This window comes from Drosophila ficusphila, unplaced genomic scaffold (genome assembly GCF_018152265.1).
Source record: "Drosophila ficusphila isolate 14025-0441.05 unplaced genomic scaffold, ASM1815226v1 contig_198, whole genome shotgun sequence".
Lineage (NCBI taxonomy): Eukaryota > Metazoa > Arthropoda > Insecta > Diptera > Drosophilidae > Drosophila > Drosophila ficusphila.
In genome coordinates, this window is record NW_025064092.1 from 3108718 (window position 1) to 3133203 (window position 24486).

General features: G+C 38.4%; 1 protein-coding gene across 4 annotated transcripts in view; it reads right to left on the reverse strand.

The window, feature by feature from the left end:
• The window catches only part of LOC108095529 (inositol-trisphosphate 3-kinase A), a 32559-nt gene that overhangs the window by 1468 nt on the left and 6605 nt on the right, over positions 1-24486 (reverse strand). The window contains exons 1-4 of one of the 4 annotated variants that reach the window (XM_017196652.2): positions 9319-9409; positions 2926-4023; positions 1638-1887; positions 1053-1321 (exon numbers count right to left, since the gene is read on the reverse strand). In XM_017196652.2, the coding sequence (XP_017052141.1) occupies positions 1053-1321; positions 1638-1887; positions 2926-3954 (1548 nt within the window). In that variant the 5' untranslated portion in view covers positions 3955-4023; positions 9319-9409. Of the gene's footprint in view, positions 1-1052; positions 1322-1637; positions 1888-2925; positions 4024-9318; positions 9410-12380; positions 12562-24486 lie in introns of those variants that run through there. The other 3 variants (XM_017196651.2, XM_017196653.2, XM_017196654.2) reach the window with 3 other exon arrangements.

The window sequence follows — 24486 nt, forward strand, 5'->3', positions numbered from 1 at the left end:
GAAAAAAAATTTTTTACAGTTACAGTGATTATTTTTTCAAAAAAACCGATTTTTCGAGGTCTAATAATTTAGTTTTTCGCCCCAAAAAAATATAAAAATTTGTCGAAAAAAAAAATTCCTTCGTTCACAAACTAGCTATTGTATCTACAAACAATCCCCCAAAATTTCAAATCGATCGATGTAGTGGTTACCGAGATATCTTGCTCACCGCAATGACCTTTTCTCAAAAATGCGACTCCGAGATAATCGCGTTTAAAGTTTTAGGTGGACATTAGGTAGTCATGTTCACCGTGCGCTATGAACGGCTGTATCTTAGGTTCTAGTGCCCCGATCTCTACAAAATTTTGCAGAAAAATTGTTGAAAGTATGTACATCAAAAAAAAAATCATAAAATTTTTTTCGATTTTTTGAGTCTGAAAAAGGTATATAACCCCTTAAGGGGAAAGGGCAAGCGGACATATTCTTGTACGCACTTTTTTTAATAATTGATGAAGTTACGGCTTTTGAGTAGTTATGAAAAGCAAAAGAAAGTGGAATTTTTAATGAAGATAAATGAAAAACAAAACCCTGACAGTCAAAGCAATTTCTAAAAGGTTTAATGGACAATTATTGAGAAAAAAAACTCTTGCCTTTAATGGATAATAATTGGATACAATTATGTATTATAGAATGAACTTGTAAGAGAGCAACGGAAAATAAAATAATTAATGTTGTAGGATGAAGTGCCCAACTATAGCCCACAAAAATAAAAAAAATAAAAAAAACAAATACAATAGTTGAATATATAATGGATGATAATAGATCAAAAAAACCTATAAGAAATAAATTAAAATTTGTAATGATGATATATTATTAAACCACCTAGTGAAATATTATTGCTAGTTGAATAGATAATGGATGATAATTGATCAAAAAAACCTATAAGAAACCAATGAAAATTTGTGATGATAAAAGAATATTAAACCTCGCCTGATGAAATATTATTGGATGATCTTTGAACTGATCCAACAGGATGAATATCTATATAACATTTATAGATAAGGGGAACCCACCTCGATGCGGAATCCCAAGGTGGCCGTGCTGGAGATGGTCTCCCGCCAGACCATGTACCTCGGCTTGGTCACCGCCTTGGCCGCGTGCTCCTCGGCGGTGGGGGCGTGGCCATCGATCTGGATCATCTTGTCGTACATGTCCTTGCGCAGCTTCGGCTTCTCCTTGGCCTTGGACAGCTCCTCCTCCAAATAGGTGCGCACGCCCACCTTGCAGTCCATCACACACGGCTGCACGTAGTCGCTCAGCAGATCCTGCAGCTGCAGGTACACTGAAAGATGCCAAGGATTAGGGGGGTTTACTTATTGATAAATGATATTGATAATGATATTTGGAGGTATTCCAATCCAAAATCGGACATCATTAAGAATAGTTATAGTTTAAGTTCTGGTTTTCATTATCCGATTATCTAATTATATAATTAGTAATTAGAAATTAGTATAATTTAGTATAATTTTGTTCCAGCAAGATGGCTTTAAAACTGAGAGAATACTTTACAAAAAGCACTCCCTTAATTCTTATTTATATTATTTAGGAAATGCTATAAATGCATTATAAATTGATGGAATTAACAATCCGGAACTCACGTTCGCCATCCTCGCTGGTCACCTGGCCCTTGTAGACGGGCACGTAGGGCCGGAGGAGGTCCTGCATGAGGATCTGGAAGCACTCCTCCTCCTTGGGGCAGAGCTTCTTGAGGACGGTGCCGGGCTCGGGACCCGCCTTGAAGTTGCCCTGGTGTCCGGCCAGCTGGACCCATGGGTAGCGCTGCTTCTTGTACGTCTGGAAGAAGGGCGTCCACTGGACGATGTTCCGGATCTTCCGCCACCCGGAACTCTAAAAGAAGAAGGGGGTATGCAATTAATAGGGTTCTATTGGGATTCGATGTGAAAGGAAAATTATTTAATAAAATGTATAAATAATATAGTTCAAATAGTAATTCACATCAGTCATTTTAAATGGCTGTCAAATAAATGGATAGCTAAATATTACATTTCATATACGAGAGTGTTTAAAAAGTATATTCGGAATCACATTTCAATTCGCAAAATGCAATCATTAAAACAATTCATTCAATTATTCGGTAACCGAAAAGTTGCCTTTGCTTGCTTTCAACTCATTTAACAATTATTAATTATTTTTGTTTATTGTTAATGGGAAATAAAACAATTCGCTCGGGGCAGCTGTCAGCTGACTTAAGACCCATTTTCTTGCCCTGATTTTTCAGCTGAGCTGTCATCATTAAAGCCAATGCAAACACACGTTTCAGTCGATCAGCTGAAAAATCACGTGGATATTGGATTGCTCTCGATCTGCCGATTCAGTTGTGGGATTATAAAACAGTACATAGTTAGTTGCAGAAGTAAATTTGTTGATAAAATTATTACATTTTTATAGTAATTATTAAAGAATCAATTTATAGATGACAAACATTTTGAATAGAGTATGTTGCCTAAAAGGCCTTACAATTAAAGCAATAATCTGACCATTATCAAACCATTATAAACTCAATAAGATATATTTGTGAAGGTACCTAAAACCTCGTTTGTTCTAATAAAATAAGCTAGTTTTACTTCAAATTAAAAGTAGAGAATGAGTGTTTAAACAATTTCATCTATAAAACTATACAACTTATGTATAGTTATGGATATTTTTGTGTAATGAAAATAAACAAATAATGGGAATATATATATTAGATTAAAGGGAATACATATTTAAGGGAAAAGGATAAATAGATTTGAAATATTTGTGAATAGGTTCACAGATAAACTTCTTTATATTCTTCTTTATCACTTCCCATTTGCTGGCATACAAACCCTTCAACCTTAAACCCTCTTCCATGGAAGGGTCACTTCTTCAAGCTTGTAATCCTACCTTCTTGCTGGGAGTTCCTTGACCCGATGACCCCGATCCCGCTGCCTCGGAACCGGCGGCCGAGGTGGACACATCGGAGTCCCACTCGGAGCTGAGGTCGTCGCTGCTGGCGTAACCATAGTCCCTCGGCATGGGAACCTCCAGCAGGGACTTCGAGTACTGGATGTAACCAGGACACAGGCTCTGGCCGAGCGGCGAATGGGATCGCCGTGGACCGAGATTCGTGGGCGAACCGAGTGGCGATCCGAGGGGCAGGGAGCTCTGCTGCGATAGCTTGCGACCCAGGCCCAGTCGCAAACCGCAGTTGTGTCCATGTCCACTGGCGTGATCTCCTCCGGAATTGGCCGTAATGCTGATCGTTGGCATCGACAGTTTCTTCTCCGCTCGCTGGCGAATTCCATGTGCCTGTGCGAAGGCCAAGCTGCACTTCCTCGGTTGCATATTGTTTCCGGAGAGCTTCCGGCGGAATATCTTCTTGGAGGAACTGCTCGCTCCGCCGGAGGATTCCGATTGGACGGCCTTCTGGCATTCGGATTCACTTTCCGGCGTTGCAGGCGGTTTCCGCCCGGAATCACTATCCTCGTCCGCCTCGTCGCCATCCTCCTGACCATCCTCCTGATTCGATTCATCATCGTCGTCGTCTGCGAATTTCAGTTTCGATATTTCCTCGGGCGGAACATCGGGAAAGTGGAGCAGCTTGACGGTCACCTTCTTGCCCGCCTCATTGTAGTAGACCTCCTTGGCACTCATCCTGTCGAAGTCCTCGTAGATCCTCACCTGCGGCGAAGGTGGCGGAGTGGGCGGGGTCACCGATCCTTTCGCCTTGCCGTTTAGCTTCAACACACTTCCGTTTCCGGTTGCTAAAGCCGGTAATCTCGTTGCCAAGCTCTTTTGCTTTGGATTCTGATTGGGATGCGTACTCTGATTCTGATTCGGAGTTGGACTTTGATTGGGATTCTGATTTGGATTCTGGTTCGGATTGGGACTCGGATTCTGCGGCTGTGGCTGGCTGAGAGCGCACACGGACATCTTATGTGGAATCTGGCCCACGGCACTCGATGAAGTGCATTAAAGTTTCCTTTACAAGTTTAACAACCTCTGCAATTGGTTATCGAAAATCCGCAATAGATATAGAGTTTGATTTTTAATGTGTAATGCAGTTTGAGTTGGAGAAGAAGAAGAAGGAGTTGGAGGGAGAAGCCAAAGAGTTGGAGAGGGAGAAGTCGGAGAGTTGGAGAATTGGAGAGCTGGCGCTGCATTTTGATTTCTGCGCATTTGCGAACCCGTTCGCGCCAAAAAAGTTCAAAAACCGCTCTCTCGCTTACAAAAACAAATTCCCCTTCCTGTTCAACCGACCAAGTCCAAGTGATCATAATAATTTATAGAGGTCCCTATGACAGTCAAAATACCCTTTTCGGGTCTCCAAAAAGTAAGAATAAAATTCAGTAAGACAATGAGGAACATAACTAAGGAGTATCAGCCATAAAACTGCTGCAGTAAAAGTATATTTTATATTCACTAGAAAATTTAAAGGGTTGCTTATTTTTATATCTTAATTTTCCCAGTTTCCTACTTTAAATATGACACATTGGAAGTAGTAAAAAACCGATTACTCATCGTTAATGTGAAAGAATGTTTAACCGGAAAAGAAATTTGTTTTTGGGATTTACAGAATAAAACTCCCCATTAGTAAGTTTTCTGCAGAATCCCCTCGGTGAAGCCGATTATTATAAAGAGTTCCTAAAGGAAATCCCATTTAATCTCCAATATAAATAGGAACTTCCCTTTCTTCCGCACAAAAGAATAGAAAATCCCTTTTCGAGGAGGGTATTATCAGTTCGTTGCAGCTGGCTTTTTGGCCTTTGACTGCTTTTGGGTTTATAAACGCGGCTTTTGTTGCTGCTGATGTTGCTGTAATGCGCACACATCAATCAAAATTGATTAAATTTACTACATACACATGTATGTGCCATGTAACGCAGTTCGCAAAAAGGAAAAAAAAGAGAAAAATAAGTAAGAAAAATCAGTTAGGAGAGACGAAACTAAGTAGGCATTGTTGGGACGTGTTGGCATCTTGGCAGCTCCATCTGCGGCATCCGAGAGCTTAGAAGCTGCCAACCAGCAACCAGCAACATCAATTGGCAACCGGCAACCAGCAACACCAACTAGCAACACCATGCAACTGGCAATCGGCAACCACAGGCGAAACCGCCCAGTTTCGAGCAAGGCAATCCAATCCAATCCAATCGAATTGAATCGAATTGAATCGAAAACCCAAGCCCAAAACCAAACCGAAACCCAAATCGAACAGCACATTATGATAATAATGGAAATGCCAGCGACGCGGCTATCCAGTTACGCCAGTGCACAGCAGCAGCAACAAACACCAAATAATAAACATATATACAAGCAAATGTACATACAATGTAGGTATATATCTCATATATATGTACACACACCTATATACATACATATACGGTCTGAAATTTCTTTATAACATTTGACGTCATTTGCAAATGTTGACGCCGTCGTCGCGAGGCGATAACGAAGCAACAACAAAAGCAAAGGAGCAACAATAGCAACAGCAACACGAGCAACACGAACAACACGAGCAACATGAACGGCAGCAACATCAAGAACGTTGTCTCTCTGAAGAACTCTGGTGCTCCCCATATCAACAATAGATCTTCGCACTTGGGCAACTACTTAGCGATCGGCTACTATATATTCGGCTTATCTAATTCCAGCTCAAGTCAGGGGTTGCAATTGCAAGGGCTTCAATACTGAGTGTATGCAACTGGGACAAGGGCTTCGGGTATTCGAGTGAGTATTTATACTCTTCCAGAACATTCAGTGTTAAATATAGGAGTAACAGAAACCTGGGTTCAACCTAAAAAGATTATAATCCCTTTAGAGAAATAATATTAATCTTTTTTTCAAAGAAAGAAATATATTAAAAGAAAATTAATTAGTGAAATGAAAAGTAATCTTTGAATTTAAGAATGGATTGTTTTATTCAGAATAAACAATTTTATAAGATCCAAAAAGAAATAGTTTTAAACTTTCTTGTACTTTAAGATCGTTTAGAATCTCTGTAAAGTGCATGTTTATCTATCAAGGGCTTGAAGTAGTTGAGTACTAAGATCCTACACTTAAGGGCTCTACTTAGTGATGTTTAACTAAATACTTGGGTGATCCAAGTCCAACTAATGTTTAATTGAAGCCCTTGAGAGGAAAATATATGTCAAAGCCTTTGACTTTGTAGTCTTTACATTTTTTCGATAATAAGTTTTAATATAAAACCCCTACTGATGGACTGTTTTATAAAGTATATTTTTTAAAGCCGATAATTTGTATACTCCCATGATCTAATTCTGTTTTATTCCACGATTTCTTTATTTGCTTTCCATTAAATTATTTATAGCTCCGGCATACATGACGTATGTGTGATATTTCAAGATTTAATGCCATTTGCTACTTGAATATATAAATAGCAAACTATAAAAAGGCAAAATATATTGAGCTTAAGAGATAAGCTTCTTAGGATTGAAACCTTTGATTTTGAGATTCCTTATTTTTATATTTTATAGTTATTCGACAACCATTTATTCTTTTTCTATATCTCTCCCGCGTATTTCCATTTAGCTGGGCTTGGTCGCGGATTGCGATCCGTCCTTAAATACAAATTTGCTTGTTATCTAATAAAAACAATTGTACAATCTTCGATGCCGTAAACAGCAGCAACAACAACTACAACTACAACAACAACAACAACAACAACAACAATGACAACACTATATGGCCATAGTAATGGGCAAAAAAAGCAACAAAAACACAGAAAAACCGACGTCTACGATAACGAGTCGATATATGGCGCTATGTACATTGCATATATTTACATTGGATCGCGGCTTTTGGGTGTGTGTGTGTGTGTGTGTGTGTGTGTGAATGGGGGTACGTAATGCCACCCCCACTTGGCCATCCCACCTCCCCAAAGACCCGCTTTTCCGCCTCCAATTAACAGCGCCACCCACTCTCGAAAAAAAATGGACACTTAAATGAACACCATTCACATTCACCCGACAATTTCTCGCAGTATTTCTTTTTTAACTACGAAAAGCTTAAAATTAATAAAGTAAACAATTGGCTGTCAACCTCCCCCACTTCCCCATTCCCCCTCTTCCACTTCCACCCCTCCGCTCTCTACCACCTTCGCTCTTCGCGTTTCTCTGAGTGTGAGACTGTGTTTCTCTTCAAATACTTTGGGCACTGAACTAAATAACTGTAAATTGAAAAACTTATTCATTGTAATTTTGGAGTTAGAACTGATAATTGAAAAATGGTTAAGGGAATAAAACAGAAAAGGTTTTTATAAATTGCTTGAAATATAACATTGGTATATAAATATTATACTCAAACATTCAATACACAATTTAAATACAAATTGTAAACATTTCACTTAGAGAACTGCACTCATGGGTTAATTCAGTACACGAGTGAATCCAATTATTGCTTCTATAAAAAACGGGTACTGATAATGGCCACCCAAATTGATCACCTATTTTTTCGGTGTGCCATTGACGCACAGAATGGATTTTGGTTTTGATTTTGGGAATCGGTTTTGGATTCGGATATACGGTTTTGGGCCTCAAAACGCAAGTGTGACTGCGAATGTGCGAATGTGGGTGGTTGGGCGGATGTTATTAGGGGGAAAGGGGAGGGGGATAGTGGGGGGATTGGTGATTTAGTTCCATTTTCGGCAACTTAATGAGCTTCAATTGCCGAATCCGCTGTTCGTACGCAAATGAACGCGATTTCTGAAGGTGCTGCTCTTTAATTATATAATTCGCTTTGAATTTGGACACAGGGGGTGTTGAATTTGGGTGTTGGGTGTTTATTGTTGGGTGTTTTTTGTGTGTGTTGTGTGTGTTGTGGGTGGTGCCACCAAATTGCGTAGCTATTGAATCTCGAGACACGGTTTATTTGGGCGGGGTGTCTGGAAGGGGCGTTCTCATTGACGTCGTCGTTTATATAGTGTGTAAATGTTTACATAAACCTGAGTACACTCGCATTTTCGGTGCAAAAGTCAGTTCGCTATTTCAGTCATCTAGTATAAGAGTTCTACTCTCTCCCCTCTCACTACCCCTCTCTCCATCAGCACTCTCTTTCCCCTCACTCTCCCCACTCTCTTTCTCTCTGACGCTCGCCATCTCTCTCTTGCGCTTGGAGCTTTGGCGCGTGCTCCAATTAACACACTTTACAATGACAGCGGCAACACGAAACAGCAGCAACATCAACAAAAACCGCGGCAACACATTGCAGATCCCCCAAACTTGCCACTTAATTCATTTGAAATTTTTAATTAACTTGCAAAAAAAACATATAACTCACTGGAAAAAAAGATCACACTCAGGCACAAGTAATTCGTTTCAATTAAAATGAAAGTGCCGGAGAACGTTTAAATTTGTTAATTAAATTTGTGTTTGTATTTATTCAATAAATTGTTGCATTTATCCTTAATTGATTTGAAAATATTGCGACATACTCTAATTGAACAAATTGTGAACTTTATTTTTAATTTTTACGAAATGTTAGCTGCACTTTATTTTTAGTTTTTTGATAATAATCCCAAAACCAATTTCCTTAGAAATTAACTTTTATCATTTTTAAATGCTTCTCTGATAAAGAACACGCAATATAGCATTTAACATTTAATTAAGATTGATTATACTTATTTTTGCAATCGCTTGTGTTATCTTTCTTTGAGTTTTTTATACTATAAAATGTATTTTATAAACACACACACAAGATTATTATGAAATTAAGGATTTGCCATAAACAAAACAGGAATAGAAATGATTAAATTGGCATTCGTAAAGAATGTTTTCTAAGCCTTTCAAAGCCCTTAAACAAATACTATCAATTAACTCTTAATTAAGAACAATTATAATTTTCGTGGAATTTTCCCAGCTTTCTTCCTGCCGCTTTTCGTTGAACTCAAAGTGAAGTGAAAATAAAACCGAAAACCACACGCACGCGGCCAATCAAAATCAAAATAAATGTATTAAAAAACTGGTAAAAAAAAATGATAATATTTTCGGAATGCGACGCTGGTTAATAATATTGCTGCTGGTTTTTGTGCGGCTTTTTATTATTGTTTTAATTTGTGTATGTTTTTTTTTTGTTTTGGATTTTTGTTTTTTCGGTGGGCCGTTTGACGCGGTTTCTGGCATTGGCTTGGCAAAACGGAGAGGGTCGCTCAGAGCCTCGGTGAAAACACAAATACATATAGATATATATGGGTATATATGTAAGTATATATATATATATATGGGCGGCGAGAGATATGTGGAAGCACACGCGGAAAGTCGGCGATACGGGCAATAGCACTACCAATAGCAACAGCGATGACAGAAAACAAAACCCAGAGACGAAACCCCGAGCCAGCCGCACGCGATCGCAGCAAAAGCTCAACTGGTCGACTCTGCTCTAAAAAAACGGAACCCAAACGAGCCAAACCGAATCGAACTCGCCGAGAGCTCCGCCGGCGATGAGCAGCAGCAGCAGCAGCAGCAACAGCAACAGCAGCAGCAGCAACACAGAAGCAGCAGCAGCAGCAGCAGCAACAGCAACAACAACACGGGAGCAACAGCAACATCAGCTTTCCGTTTCGGGTGTCCTACCAAAATCCCATCGAAATCCAATCAAAATCGGAGAGCACAGGCTGATAACGCAGAGTGGGAGGATTAGGGGAGGTACACTCCAAAAAAATCGACAGATATTTCAAGTCACAAAATGCCTCCGATTTTTTAACACACAAAAAATACAGACCACAAAAAAATAAAATGTTTTTTTTTTTTTTTTTTACAGCAGTTATATCCTTAGAGCCAAAGTAACAAAAATCGGGGTCAATATCTCACCCTTGCCTAATGATTCCTTTTTTAAATGATTCTTTTATTGACATTTTTACTTAGGCAATTTTCCACCAACTATTTAAACTGCAAAATAAGATTGTTCAATTACAAGAACAATGCATTCTTATTTAATTCTTATTCTTATATGTTTTTATGTTTTATAAAGATATGTTTAATTTAATAACCATGTCTGTCCAAGGAAAATACGTTTTATTTAATTATTTACCTATAGTTTGAAGTTTTAATTTATAGTTAGACGTTGCACTATTTGTGTGTTTTTTCCCCAGTGTAGCTAGACAGAGAATTATCACCTGGGAGAGAGGAGGTGGAGGTGGAGGTTTTAGGTGTAGGAGGGGGAGGGTGAGGGGGGTCGAAAGCCGGGGAACAAAGCTCATTAGTTGGCCTAGACTCACCCGCGATGACGTTGTTAAATGATCGAAGCCAAGGCCGTCGGTCCGTGACGTCAATGATAATATGATCCTACATCTATGGAAAATGCCGTTACGATATGGTCAAACCTCCTTGATATTTCGCAGATAAGCAAAGCCTAGTACGTGGTTTGCTTTTTAAGGATCACACAAATAAATATACCTAATATAATATAATATGTGTGCTAAATTTGTATACTTCGTTTTTTTTTTATAAACACAATCAAATATTGTGTTTTACACTATAATGTCTGGTCATTGTTATTCGAATAATTGCACATCATTGTTTATTTGTGGGAGCATGGGAAGTTGGCTTTGTAAATCGGCAAACATGAGCTTTAATGTAAATAAATAAAATCGAGAAGAGCAGAAGATGCGGAAAGAGCTGGGGGGAAAAAAAATCTCTTTGAAGATCGCCAACAAGATCCTTATTAAATATGAGTCACAAATCACTTTCTCCAGGAGAAAGTTTCCTCTGATTAAATACGACAATTATTTACAAATTGGTTGACCAAAAAAGGGATTCCTCTGCAAAGTATCTTTTTTCTTATATTTTTTTCTTGGCTTCCGGGGCAGAAGAATCTGGTAAGATCGATCTCTTCCGAAATCCCAAGGTTCCGCCCACTTCCCCCGCCTCCCCATCGAAATTCGCTTATCAGTTGAACGATCTCATTTTCACACGATCCACGCTTTACGCATGAGCGGCTTCTCTTTGCCCCCCTCTCTCTCTCACTCTATCTCTCTCTTCCTCTCTTTACCTCTCTGTCTCTATCTCTCCATCACTATCACAGATGCTGTGACGTCAATGGGATGGAAGCTTTCCGGACGGACCGGTCCAACAGTCCAAGTCAGAGATGTGGTTTTGGCAATTACCTGGCCACATTGCAACAGGTTTTTAACCATTTTTGTTAAAAAAACAGCCGTTTACAATCATTTTTAGTAAATATTTTTTAAAAAGTGTTTGCTAACTAAACCATTTAAAGGTTGCTTGTTAAATAATAGTACTAATATCAATCATTCTAAAATTAATTTAAAATTTAGTTAAGCAAAACAATGATTGACTAAAAGCGTCTGAAAATAATAAAGTTTTGTTCAATTAAAAACTATTTTTTAATTGAAATTCATTTTCAGGTTTTTTTTAAATTGGTTTTTGAAGAGTGTATATTTTTACACCTCTGATCGAAACCCAAACCCCAATGCGAAGCTTCGTTGTAGCGTAGACAAACTCCACGGCAAAAGCTTTTTATAAAGACATATAGAAAGCTTAGAAACGATCGTGGGGATACAACATTTTTGGTTTGGAAAATATGGTTTTCCAGAGTAGTACCCTGAATTCCAATAAGGACTTAAACAACTACAGCCTATTGGTCTGCTCTTCCTCATGATAACTTAGTTGCAGATTGTATAGTATAATAATATAATAATATTGTATAATAATCCTATAATAAGGGTTCGCCTTCTGCATTGTCTTTGCTTTCTTATAATAATTTAATTGCAATAGAGATTTAAAGACCAAAGATCTTTAGGTTATTCGCCTTTTCTTTCTTATGATAACTTAGTGGTATATTTTATATTTTTTATTTAACCCCTGGTGATATTTAACCCCTTAAATATTGCAATGGGGATTTGAAAAGCAGAGCCAAAGCCAGATCGCTCACCTTCTTCTTGGCCGCCTCGGCGGCACTGATCACGTAGAGATCGACGATGCCCAGGAGGCAGTCGTCGCAGCGGCAGACGTCCTCGCCGAAGGCCAAGGAGCCCAAGCTGCTGGTGGAGTCCAGGGAGTCGGTGCGTCGCAGGCGGCTAACCACGCCCATTCCCAGGCCGCCCATTCCCATTCCCAGGCCAAGGTTGAGGCCCAAGGTCAGGGGAGGGGCAATCCACCCCCCGTGGGCGAGGGCGTGGCTGAACCGGAAGCGGGCGGAGATGCGGGCGAGGGTGAGGGCGATGGCGAGGGGGCGTGGCCGGCAGCGGTAGAGGGAGTGGAAGAGGAAGAGGGAGCACCGCCTGCAGCGGCGGCGGCCGCCTCGATTTTGCGGGCCAAGAGCTGCTCCATCAGCGTCCGCGGTCGCGAGGAGGATGGAAAGAGGGCCATCTCAGCCAGGCGATTGCCACCCACTCCTGACCCACTCGATCCCGCTTCCGGTCCCCCGCCCGCTCCCTCAGCCGCTCCTCCTGGTCCTCCGTCCACCTCCGCGGGCAGCGAGTTCTTTGCCTAAGTCTTTCGTTTCGCGTTCCGCTTTTCTACTCCGACCGAGAATATATACTTTAGCTAAGCGAGTGTTTTAACATACCTGCAAATAGATAAAATATACTATTAGTAAAAATAATAATTAGAGCTTAAGGTATATTAAATACTTTATAGAAACGAGAGCTAAGTTTATAAAGCATTTCTCGTTGTTTTGTAAAAGCAACATGAAGAATAAAAAATTTGTAAAAATATTAAAAGTCTTTTCTTATTTTTTTAGGCATTATATACAAAATTTATATAAACTTTAATGCAAGGAAATGTATTAAATGTATTATTTATGTAAAAGTTAACTTTGGATACATTTTATTATACTTTGATTTTCAAATCAAAAACAAAAGTTATTCTTAACAAACACAATTCAAAAAGAAATTTGTTATAAACAAACAACAAGGTAATACCGATTATTATCCACCTTTCATAACGAAAACCATTCGCAACACTCATTCATTCGCTTTTATATAAATCAATCTAATCTTTTTCGGTTGACACTTTCAATATCAATATTGAATATATTAAACTCCGCCACCCAAAGACCTCAACTCACGCTTATCTTTTCATGACTTTTTTTGGACAGGCCTTAATTTATGGACCACAAGAGATTACTTTAATTGATCAGCCATTAAAAATAATCCACAGACGCCCAAACATTTACAGTTTCCAATTTGAGTTTTAATTAATGGCCATCCTCTTTTTAGGGTGACAAAACCTTTATAAATATTTTGTAACACAAAAGTTTGAAGAGCAAAAAGAAATCAATCATTTAAAGCTATATTAATAAATCAGATAATATATGTTGATTCCCTTACAAAAACTTATAAATAAATTTATATCTATATATTTTTAAATGATATTTCTTCTGTCCAATTTCCCAACATAAATTTATAAACACAGCAATCTTTTTTCAGATGACGTGACCATTATCAATATTGCATGTGCTATCTTATAAGTTCGCCCAATTAGATTAATCTGGCCAATCTTTTCTCCAGACCGACTTGACCGGTATCAATATGGAATATGGAATATTGAATTCCGTCACACGATCTCCACGCCCAAGCGAATCTAATCGCCGCGTGGCTTCTTTGGACACTCGCAACTCAGAAATTTATGGACCACAATTTGTTGTGTGTCGGCACTTATCTGAATGGATCAATGGATTGGCCGAAGTTGGAACTGGAGTGGGGGATATGGATATCGATATGTGGCATATACGGCATATCCAAATGGATAAAAAAGTTGAGAGAGAAAAATGAATAAAAAGAAAGATCTGTGGTTGGGGCGTTAGAAGTGGCATTCGCTTAATCGCAGAGCTGATAAAAGTTTCTAGTTAATTAACATGATTTTTTCCTCGTTTTTTTCCCTCATTTTTTTCTTCAATTTTTTGTTGCCTTCAAAACGGAAAATTGAAACCCGCCGGATGGCAAATAAAGCAAAAGGGGGAGGGGGTAAGGGGGGGGACTAAAAGGGGGAGTTAAAAACTGGCTCGAGCTCCTTAGCCAGTTTTCAAGTCGTCATCGGCATCATATCGCCGCATTTATGCGCACATAAAAGTTAAATAATAGATCCAAAAGATACTTTTGCCGCGCGGCAAACGGCGAGCAAACTCCGACTCCCAGATACAGATACTCTACAGGTACAGATACAGATACAGATACAGATACAGATACGGATACAACTGCAGCCAACTCCAATTGCAACTCGCCGACCAGTTGTTGTTAGCCAAATGATTTATAAGTGGCTCTGGCGTTCATTTCTCGTTGTTGTTTTTGTTTTTGTTCTCGTTGTTGTTGTTCTCCTTGCTGTTGTTGTTGTTGTTGTTGCTTTGCTTTCGACCGTTGTTATACCCTGACCATAAATCCGAAATGGGTAGTACAATTTAATGGCCAGGCCTCTAGATCATCTGGCCCAATAAATTGCGTGAAAATAAGTAGGACATAATTGAGCAGACTGGGCAAAAAAAAAAAATGTGGTGACCACGAAAATATCATCTTACATTTGTGTGAAATCACTTTAAAGAACTTGAAAATAATTCACCAAGTTGGAATTAATTTTTACTAGTTATTCACTAGCATGTTAGGTAGTTGGGCAATTAAATTGTTACTGACTATGAATAAATAAAAAAGCTTATTTTTAGTTCCAGGAAGATGTGACTTCGAAAATGTTATATATATTTACTCAACTCCTTAACAAATTTTTTAACTTGTCTATAACACTTCGAAAAAAATATCTAGCTAAATAAGAAGAATAATATTTTTAAGGAATTTTTAAAGATCAGTAAAACTACTTTCTTCCTTTTAAACTTTTTTAAATTCCAAGTTTATAGAAAAACTTATTAATTAGTAAAGCTGGAAAAAAACAAGAACTATCTTATTCATTACCAACAATCAGTAACCAATTGTTGAATAATTGTAATTAAATAAGGTGTTCAATGATCAATGGTATATGTATATATATTAACAATAACCAATTGCTTAATAATTGTAATTAAGTAAGGTGTCCGATGGTCAAATGAACAACAACAATCGTTTCATATATCATTCGATACCGAGTGCAGGCAATAGTGCAAACCCAGTTCGTCTTGTTTGCGTGGCCCCTCCCCCTTCCCCTTCCCCAATTTCCCCTTCCCATTTTCCCTCTTCCCCAATTTCCCCTCTCTCTCCACTTTCCCCCTCCCACTTCTCCACTTTCCCGCCACCCGATCGTTTTTCGTTCGCTTTAGTTTTCCAGCTTTTCCAAACCACCAGCTTTTCACCCCCTTCCCCTCTTTGGTTTTCCCCTCTTTAGTTTCCCCCCCCTTCGGTTTTTCCCCCCTTCTCCATTCGTTCGTTGCGTGTTTGTGTTGTATTGCTCAAGCCAACTGTCTTGTACTTTTATGGGCGCTCGTCTTATCAATAATTTATGTCAGATTATACCGTTATGTCACAATAAATTAAAGTTGGCAACTTATTTTCCAGACTCCACACTACACACTCCACACACCACACTCCGCGCCGTTTGTATTTGGCTTTTAAATTTTTTATTATGGCCAAATCTGTCAGTTTAGTGGCACATTTGGAAAAGTGCTTGGACTTGGATCCCCGTTTCCACTTCAGATCGTCGGGGCATCTTTTGCTACCTATATATATATATATATATATATATATATCTATCTATATATATATATATATTTGGACGTTGGCGTGCGGTGGCAAATTTCACTGTCACGCCTCGTTTTCAATTAACTTGTTGGCGGTCCGCCGCAGTGGCCATAAATCAAATGAGTGGCCAAGTTAGTAGGCCTCCCCTTTTTTTTCTTTCTTCATTTTTCCCATATATTTTCCTAGCCATTTTCATTTATTTTATTTTCTTTTTGGTTGCTCTCTTGGCTGCACTTTGATTTATGAAGATCGCTTCATTTGGCTGCCGCTTGCATGTCAAAGTTTATCGACTTCTGATTAATGCCTTTGTCGGCGCCGCGCAGGCTTCACTGTGCAGGCATGCCAGCTGTCCACCGTCCACCGTCCGGTGTCCACTGTACGAGGACCATAAATGCCGCGAGGCAACTGCCACTGCAACTTTATGCTGCTCTTTATGGAAGTTGCCTGTCTGCAAAAGAGTGCTCGGTGGTCGGGCCCCTAGGGTCAGTTTATAAACTATATACAGTAGAATCCTGTTATAACGACTCCGCTTATAGTGTCCGTCCGGGTATTGCGACGAAAACTCGATGGCTTGATTGGTCCCCAGACAGACTTTTACACTTAAATCCTTCTGCTTAGAGCGTCTTCCGGGTATAACGACGAAAAATCGTCGGTCCCTTGAAAGTCGCTATAAGCGGATTCTACTGTATATATATATATTTTAGATATATATAATTGAAGTGTCTGTTAGATGGATAAACCTGCTGTACACAAAACCCACTCACTGATCACTGGGAATCCTCCACCTCCGCGGAAAAGTAAAAAAAAAAGTAGAGTAAAAAAACCGAAACACTGCCACGGAAAAGTAAATAGAAACGAACAGAAAAAAAAAATAAAATTGTTTTCACAAGGTTTGGTTGTTTTTCTGTTTTCTGCTTTTTTATTATTTTTTACTGGGATCGTTAGAGTATATGGTATGGTATCGTATCGTATCGTATCGGAACGGAATGAATCGGAGCGGAGCGGCGATCGGTCGCTTGTTGACTTTGGAACGGCACTCGGGCAACTGAGGCATCGCCGTTACAGCGGCAGCAAGCAAAGCTCCACAAAGCGCCAAAACAACCAAGCAGGCAGCCAGCCAGCCAACAACCAGAAAGCCAACAACCCAACCACAACAACAATAACAACAATAACAACAACAACAACAACAAACGATTGCTGCCGCAAACGAAGCCGAAAAAACCGAAGCGATCGCCGCTGAAACGATCGTGTGTATATATCTATATATATATATTTCAAATAGAGAGGGGGGATTTCTGGGTGGGGAGTGGCCAAGCGAATCCGGTGGAGAACTATCCCTAATCCTGGACACTCGGGATCCCTCCACCTAATCGCCACATTAATCAGGCGGCAAAATGCAACGACAACCTGATGGAATAATGACGCTGATTGAAACATGCAAAGCCAAAACCCCGGCGACAAGCTTCAACCGGCAAAAAAGCGTCCTAAAAACCCTTACTCTATGCCCATTCCTTTTGTACACTCAAAAAAAAATATAAAAAAAACAGATCAAAAGCTCAAGGGCATTTTAAAACGACGAAGAATGTTTAAAGCTTCAAAATCTATTTTAGAAAACAAGATATGGAATTTTTAGAAGATTTAAGAAGAAATTATCGAATTATCAAAATAGGTTTCAAGATATTCTAAACCTTGCTGTATTTAAAAAATTAGGAAAACCACTAATAACATATTTAATAGATTTTTTCTTTTACATTGTATTTACTTTATAACATTTGTTAACAATTTTTATATAACAATGCAGCCACCAGAATCCAAAGTTTAATATACACAACAACTAAAAATAAATACTTTCTTGTTTGTAATAAACTTGGTAATACTCGGTTTGTACGGATCTACTAAGTTTACAAAATTTTCTTAGTTTGTAACTAAAAATATATAATTTCGCTTACAAAAACAAAATTCAACCAAAACTAAATTTATTAATTGATGGCACTGCATACAAAATAATTCAAACAAATTCATAAAGTCCCCTAAATATAAGGATTTTTAACTTGTAGTAGCACTTGAAGTATTAAATATACGAGTATCTACTATGTGACTATGTTTTTTCCTCAGTGTAGGAGTCTTTAGTTCAAAAAACGAAGTCGGACTCCTTGTCGCCGATCCTCTGACAAGGCGACTAATTGCGGCGGCAAATTGCCGCTGGCATTTGATTTGCATAATGCAAATTGCCGGCGTCTCTAATCGGTAGCTCTCCATCTTTGCCGCCCTGCGACATACTGTTAAATATATTTATATATATATAATGTATATATATATGTATATGTATATGTACATTCCCTCCCTTGGGAGTTTGGGGCTCCCTAGAGCTTGGCTTTATGACGAACGCGGCTGTCACAATATTTGTGCGCTATTAATTGACCACTTGACTGCCCCGCCCCCTTTTGCCAGCCACGCCCCCAATTGGATGGGGGCATACTAAGTGTTTTATGGAGTCACACTGATGGCTTCGACCGATAAGCAGGCAGCTGCGGATACTCAGTTCCAATCCGAATCCGAATCCGAGACCGAGTCCGAATCCCCAAGACTCATAGCCCGTCATAGGAATTGGATTCGAGTGGAGCGGAAAAGCCGCCAAGATGCAAAGATGCAAAGATACAAAGATACATACGGAATGAGCCAAGGTATGGAAAAATGGAAAGGGGTCTGCAACGCCAGTTGGCTGGAAAATTAAGTGTTCTATTATCGCAAACACTGGCGGAAAAATACAAAAAAAAAAGTGTATGGAATAATTTGAGGTTGAAGTTCCTTAACTGAAAATCTTACAACCTGATTTAAAATGGAAATAAGGAAATAACAAATTGAATTCGAAAGTAATAGAACTTATTATAATTAGATATTATAAGGATGGAAAGGCTATGAAAATTAGAAAAATGCAAATAAAATAATATCAGTCAAACTGTTAAAATATTTATAGCAAACACATATTAAGTAATCAGGCAATTATTTTAAACAAAAAACACTTTTTAAAACTTTTTCTTAGAAATAAATGAGCATATAAATAATTGACCAAAAAATCTTTGTTTGATTTTTTGATAAAAAAAAAATAACACTAGTAGAAAGTAATTTGTTTGTAAAGATTTAGATATTTTTTTTGCTAGCTTACAATTTTTTATACAAAACAAATAATATGATATGCAGACTGAGTTTTCAGTGCAGCCATAATCGCATTTCAGCCCCGATTTCCCCTCCCTTCGATCAAATGAGACCTATCCAATTTCTTTATCTGCTCCTCGGTTATCTCCACTGTGGCCATCTGATATCAGAAGGCGATATCTATTGCCTTGTACAAGTGCTCTTGTTTCGCCTTATCAGCCAATTGCCGCAACATGCCGGCATTTAGGGAGCGTCTTCGGAGGCCTCACTGTACTGAGAGATTCGGTAATGAATTGCGAATAGACCTTCAGATATTTGCTAATTTTTTTTATTGCCGCAGCAATTTACTGAAACGCCGTGGAAAAGTTCGGAACATCTATTTTTGGTACTATTTTATTGCACTTTATATCTAGACATGTGCCGATTCAGTTCATTTATATTCAATAAAAATGTAATTAAGTCCTATACACTTCACTATAATAACAATTTAAGAAACAAGAGATAAAGAACTATTTCGGAATACAAACAACAGTTTTCCGCTTGTGGATCTGAGATAACATCACTGGCAGCTGGGAAATGTTTTGTTGACTGTATCTGATTTTGTATAATTCTATTTTCCAAGTGTCAGTTTGCTCGCCATTAATTTACTGCAGCTGCAATTAACTGGAATCGAATAAAGCAAATATTTTTGGTTTGTTTTGGGTGATTACGGCTACTCGGAAAACCAGGAAATTCTGGTTATCGCCAAGCCAATTCGGTTTTTTTCTTTAGAAGCAAGAGGATCTGTAAACGGCGATCCGGCAGTCGAGTGTAAATCAAAGCCCAACCCACATGTTGCATGTTGCATGTTGCTGGTGGCGCGTGTGTTTCGGGTGCCATCGCTCGGGGACATGCGACACAACTACATAACCTTTAAGGGGCTCCAAAAACGGGGGGCGGGGCAAAAGGGGGGGCCGGAGAACTACCTGCACTCACAGGAATGACAAATATGCTGGCACGCAAGCTCCAGTCCACAGGAAAAAATATTCTTTTTATTACAAACTCTATTAATATTTTGTAGAGTTTGTAATACGCGAGTTTTTAATATTTAAGTAAGTTTGGAAAAGAAAAGGTTAGTCTTTAAGCTGTAAACACTTGAGTACTCCTAGATTTGTACAAAAGAATTTAAAAAAAATATATTGCATTTTTCAAGAATTGAAAACGGTTTTTTATATTCAAAGGAAATTTTGTAAAGCCCCTTTTTTCATTTCTTTCAGATTTCCTATATTTATATTTATTTAATATTTATTTATTTAATATTAATAATAATAAGGTAGTATTTATTATTATTATCACCAAATTAAAAGCTTTATCCCATCCTAAAACCATTAATAATTGCATGGCCCAAATAAGATAAATTCGGATGAACCTCTCTAAGAACTTATCTTATCTAAAAACTCTCCAAGAATTTCTCTTTGTGTAGCTGGTTGGCCTGGCAGATCGACGACTCGGATTTAATTCAGTGGAAACTGCAAACGCGAAACAAACAAAACAAAAAAAAACCGTGGAATCAGGGAACCAGCAGAAAAACAAAACAAAACAAAACAAAACAAAAAGTGGGGCCAACAAACAACTTCGACAAGAGCAAATGACGCAAATTGCGCACTCCAGAGATTCGAAACAGAAACAGACTCCAAAGGGTTTTCGATCTGGGACTGCGAATGGAATGGACCTTGGATCGGACCTGCAACTTGGCAACTTGGGAACGCACTGCAAACCACTCCGCGAAATTAATGGAAACTATTTTTCTGGATTCCCTCGGCATCACCTTGATTATCTCGAAAAAGTCCTCACATTTTTAACAATAATTAAATTAATTATTTTAAGTCATCGCAAATTGACATTTCTTATATGGTTTGACTTCCTCAAATCTTTGTTCTACACTTTATTATAACACTTTATTATAATCCATCAATCAGTGACATTATCGACTATTGTCCCTGATAATTTCGATAGCAGACACTTTTACAGATAAATACCGATAAATGATGACACCATTTCATGATAAAGGTTAAAGTCCTGATTTCAACGTGACATTAATTGTTGATGTTGTCGATAACCAGAAATTAATCGACTGGAGAATTTAAATAATGAAGTAATCGAAAGCCAAAAACGATATGTAATGGCGTAATTTGTTGAATGGTACTGTTTTTTTGCTGACGATTATTTCGATAGGCAACACCTTAATCGTCAGCAATAATACATTTTATTTACATTAAAAACATGTATAAATAATGACTCACTTTTTATTGAGGTCGACAATGGAAAGCATAAACATAAATATAAAAACAAAACAAACCCAAAAATAATGACTCATTTTTATAGGGATAAATGCTCTTCAAAGTTTATCGAACTTTGGGTTTTTACCCAAATTTTTTGGTAAAGTTTGGAAGGGAGTAAATTCGTGGGATATTATGACACAGTTTCTTGATTACACTTCAAAGTGTGATAAGTTCCTGAGTTTTTGTTTCTGTTCTTGGATTCCTGCGAGAATTCCTTTGTGGTTTCCGGGGGGCAAAAAAAGGGCTTGGTGGCAAACGGGGTTTGTGGGGAAGAAGGGGGCAAGGGGCAGGGGTAGTAAATATAATTTACTTTGCGACGATCTTCAACCGCGATCGCTGATGGGCGGCAACTGCTGACGTCAACGGAAGTTGTCGCTTGTGCGAAGGTCAGCGGTTCGTACCACAAAAGTTCACCCAGATCCAACTTACAACAACGAGTCACACTATTTGGGGGCAGTTGCAAGGGGGGCAGAGACAGATCTCGCCGCTAAATCGATTTCTCACACACAATTAGTGGGCGTCATAATTCCCATTCCCATACCCATTCCCATACCCATAACAATTTCAATTCCTCATCCGATTCCCCTGACGAATTCCCCCCCTGAGATGCCCACGATTTGCGTACAGTGTAGAGTCGGCTGTGTCGCCGATGTGTTGATTAGATATGACGTTGGGAATGGGTCTGGAAATGAAAATGGGACTGGGAATGGCTATGGGTATGGGTATATGGGTATCGGTATATGGGTATGAGTATATGGGTATGGCTGTGACGGATGTGCACGACCCACCGAGACCATAAAGGCTATTAAACAACAACTACAACTACAACTACAACCACAACAGAAATAAAATAGCACCACACGATCCAATCATAATGAACGTCAGCCAAAGATCAGCTACGCTTCCCTTTTGAAAAAAATCTGTGATATCAGAGTGAATTTTTACGTTGTGAATAATCACTTTTATGACATCTCGAAAATCCTACAGATTTACACTTTTCACAGGAACACTACTAATAAACCAGCCGAAAACTGAAGCAAACCAATTTGGAACCAAATCAAACCGCTTTTTCCTGTCCATAAAAAAAGCGTTAAATGAAAACACACGTATTTTCTTAAATAGTTGCAAATTTAAAGTAAAACTAGATTTTGGTTCTTTATCATAAGCTAATGTTTTAAGTTTAATACTATATTTTATCATAGACAAATTATTTATAGACTGTACAAAGAACACTATCTTTGAAGAACATTTTTAGACCTTGTAAATTAAATTGGTTTCAAAGCAGACAAGACATACTATAAAGTTATTTATAACGTTTATCAGTGTCTCATTGACATTTCCCGAAATAGACACTATCTTATAAAGGCATTAAATATAATAAAATAATCTTGGAAATTGTCGAATTGCATTCTTATCAAATGCAATAAATCCCAATCAATTGCAAACGTGGAAACTTTTTTATCTCAATTATTATAATGCAATTAAACTGAAATCACTAGAAATGTATTTGTTTATGTAAATTATTATTTTCTACGCATTCAAACACTCTCATATGATGGATAATAAATGAAAGCCAAGCAATCTTGAAAATGATTAAAGTGCACTCTTATCAAAGTCACCAAAAACAAAACAAACTGATAGTTTTTATAACCTATTTTATCTGAACTGTTTATATATAACATATAGTTTAAGTCAATATTTTTGCAAGCGTAGAAAAAAATATTTACGGTCCGTAAGGGAACTTTATAGATTTGGTTTTGGTCTTGACAAGTTCGCATTGAAAAGGCGAATAAATAATGCGACTTTCGTAATTGTAATTTGTATTCTTTGTACGAGTATACATATCCCATATCTGCGTCATATTTCCTGTTTATTATGGGATAATTTGTATCAATATTCTGCGGTCCATAAAGAAGATATTTTCTCCCGCCCATGATGTGAATCTCTCGCTGACTTTGCACTTCAGAGCTGATATTATTAATGATCTTGCCTTGCTTTTCGGATTGAGGAAGGTGGATCGTGGTTCGTGGACGAACAAAGGCGGCCCAGTGACGTCACAACGACGTCAGCGGACCAAATGGCGATTGTCGGTGACTTTGGGGCACCCACACCCACACGAGGGTTTTATCTCTTAAGTAAGCAAACCAAAAGGCATTTCTATGAAGCCCACGCCGCAGTGTCCGTTGCCCACCACAAATGACAAAACAATACGAAGACAGCCTCGGGGGCCTTCAGTCCTCAGTTCTCAGTTCTCAGTGCTTGGTTCTTAGTACCCAGTCCTCAGAATTCAGAATTCAGAACTCAGATCCCAAGCCCAAAGAAAAACTAGAATGAAAGCAGGCTTCCAAACACCGAAATATTGATACCCTTGCAGATAAGGTTAAAATCTAAAATAGGGATTACTCTTATCACTCAACGTTCTTTGTTACAAGATTTTTCCTTCGGGCAGTTTGTTATTTGTATAAGATAATGATAAGATACAACAATATTCGTGATTTTGTTGTATTATCTATAACATACTTCAAGATATTTTAAAGAACGTAGTGATGTATCTATGAATTTTCTATTACTTCACCCTGGTACCATGGTACATTTATGATAAAGTTATCTGAGTTTTCGAAATATTTAAATTCATTTTTTTAATTGGCGATCAGTGTTTTATATAAATACTACATTTTGTATGCTTTCTTAATTTATTTTATTACCAATATACCATAACTTTTATTCATTTCAGTTCCATAGTTTTAAATACTTGTTGTTGCTTGTCAACTGAATTGCAAACTTCCAACTGAAGCTAATTTACCCAGCGAGGTTATAAAAATAACAACAAGCCGTACCGTAAGTGGAATGCGAAGAGTAACTAAACAAGATCCCATCCCGCGGGGTTTTCATAACCCCAACCCCTACCCCTTCCCCTCCCCCTTCCCCCCTACACACGCCCCCCTTTTTGCGGGGAGACAATAATGACAACGTGATAAGAGGACGGTGACAGGCGGCTGTTGGTGAGTAGGATAGAATACCAGGAAATGGGGGTCCCAAGAATGCCAAACACTGGAGATATCGGGCGGAAAGTAACAAACACCCAACCACCAGCATCATGTGGCCTATGATCATACTATATATGTCCCAGTGGCGTAGCGTGCCTTGTCGGGGCCCCGTATAAAAAATTTTTGGGGGCCCTTATATGGAGGTAAAAATTTTTCGCAAAAGAAAACAAGAAAGGAAGCTAGCTTCGGCAAACCGAAGCTTTTATACCATTGCAGTCATCAAATATTTCGAAAAAATACATAACATCGAAGCTAAGACGATTTTTCTATTCATTTTCTATATTTTCGACTATTGTTCAAATGACGGCTA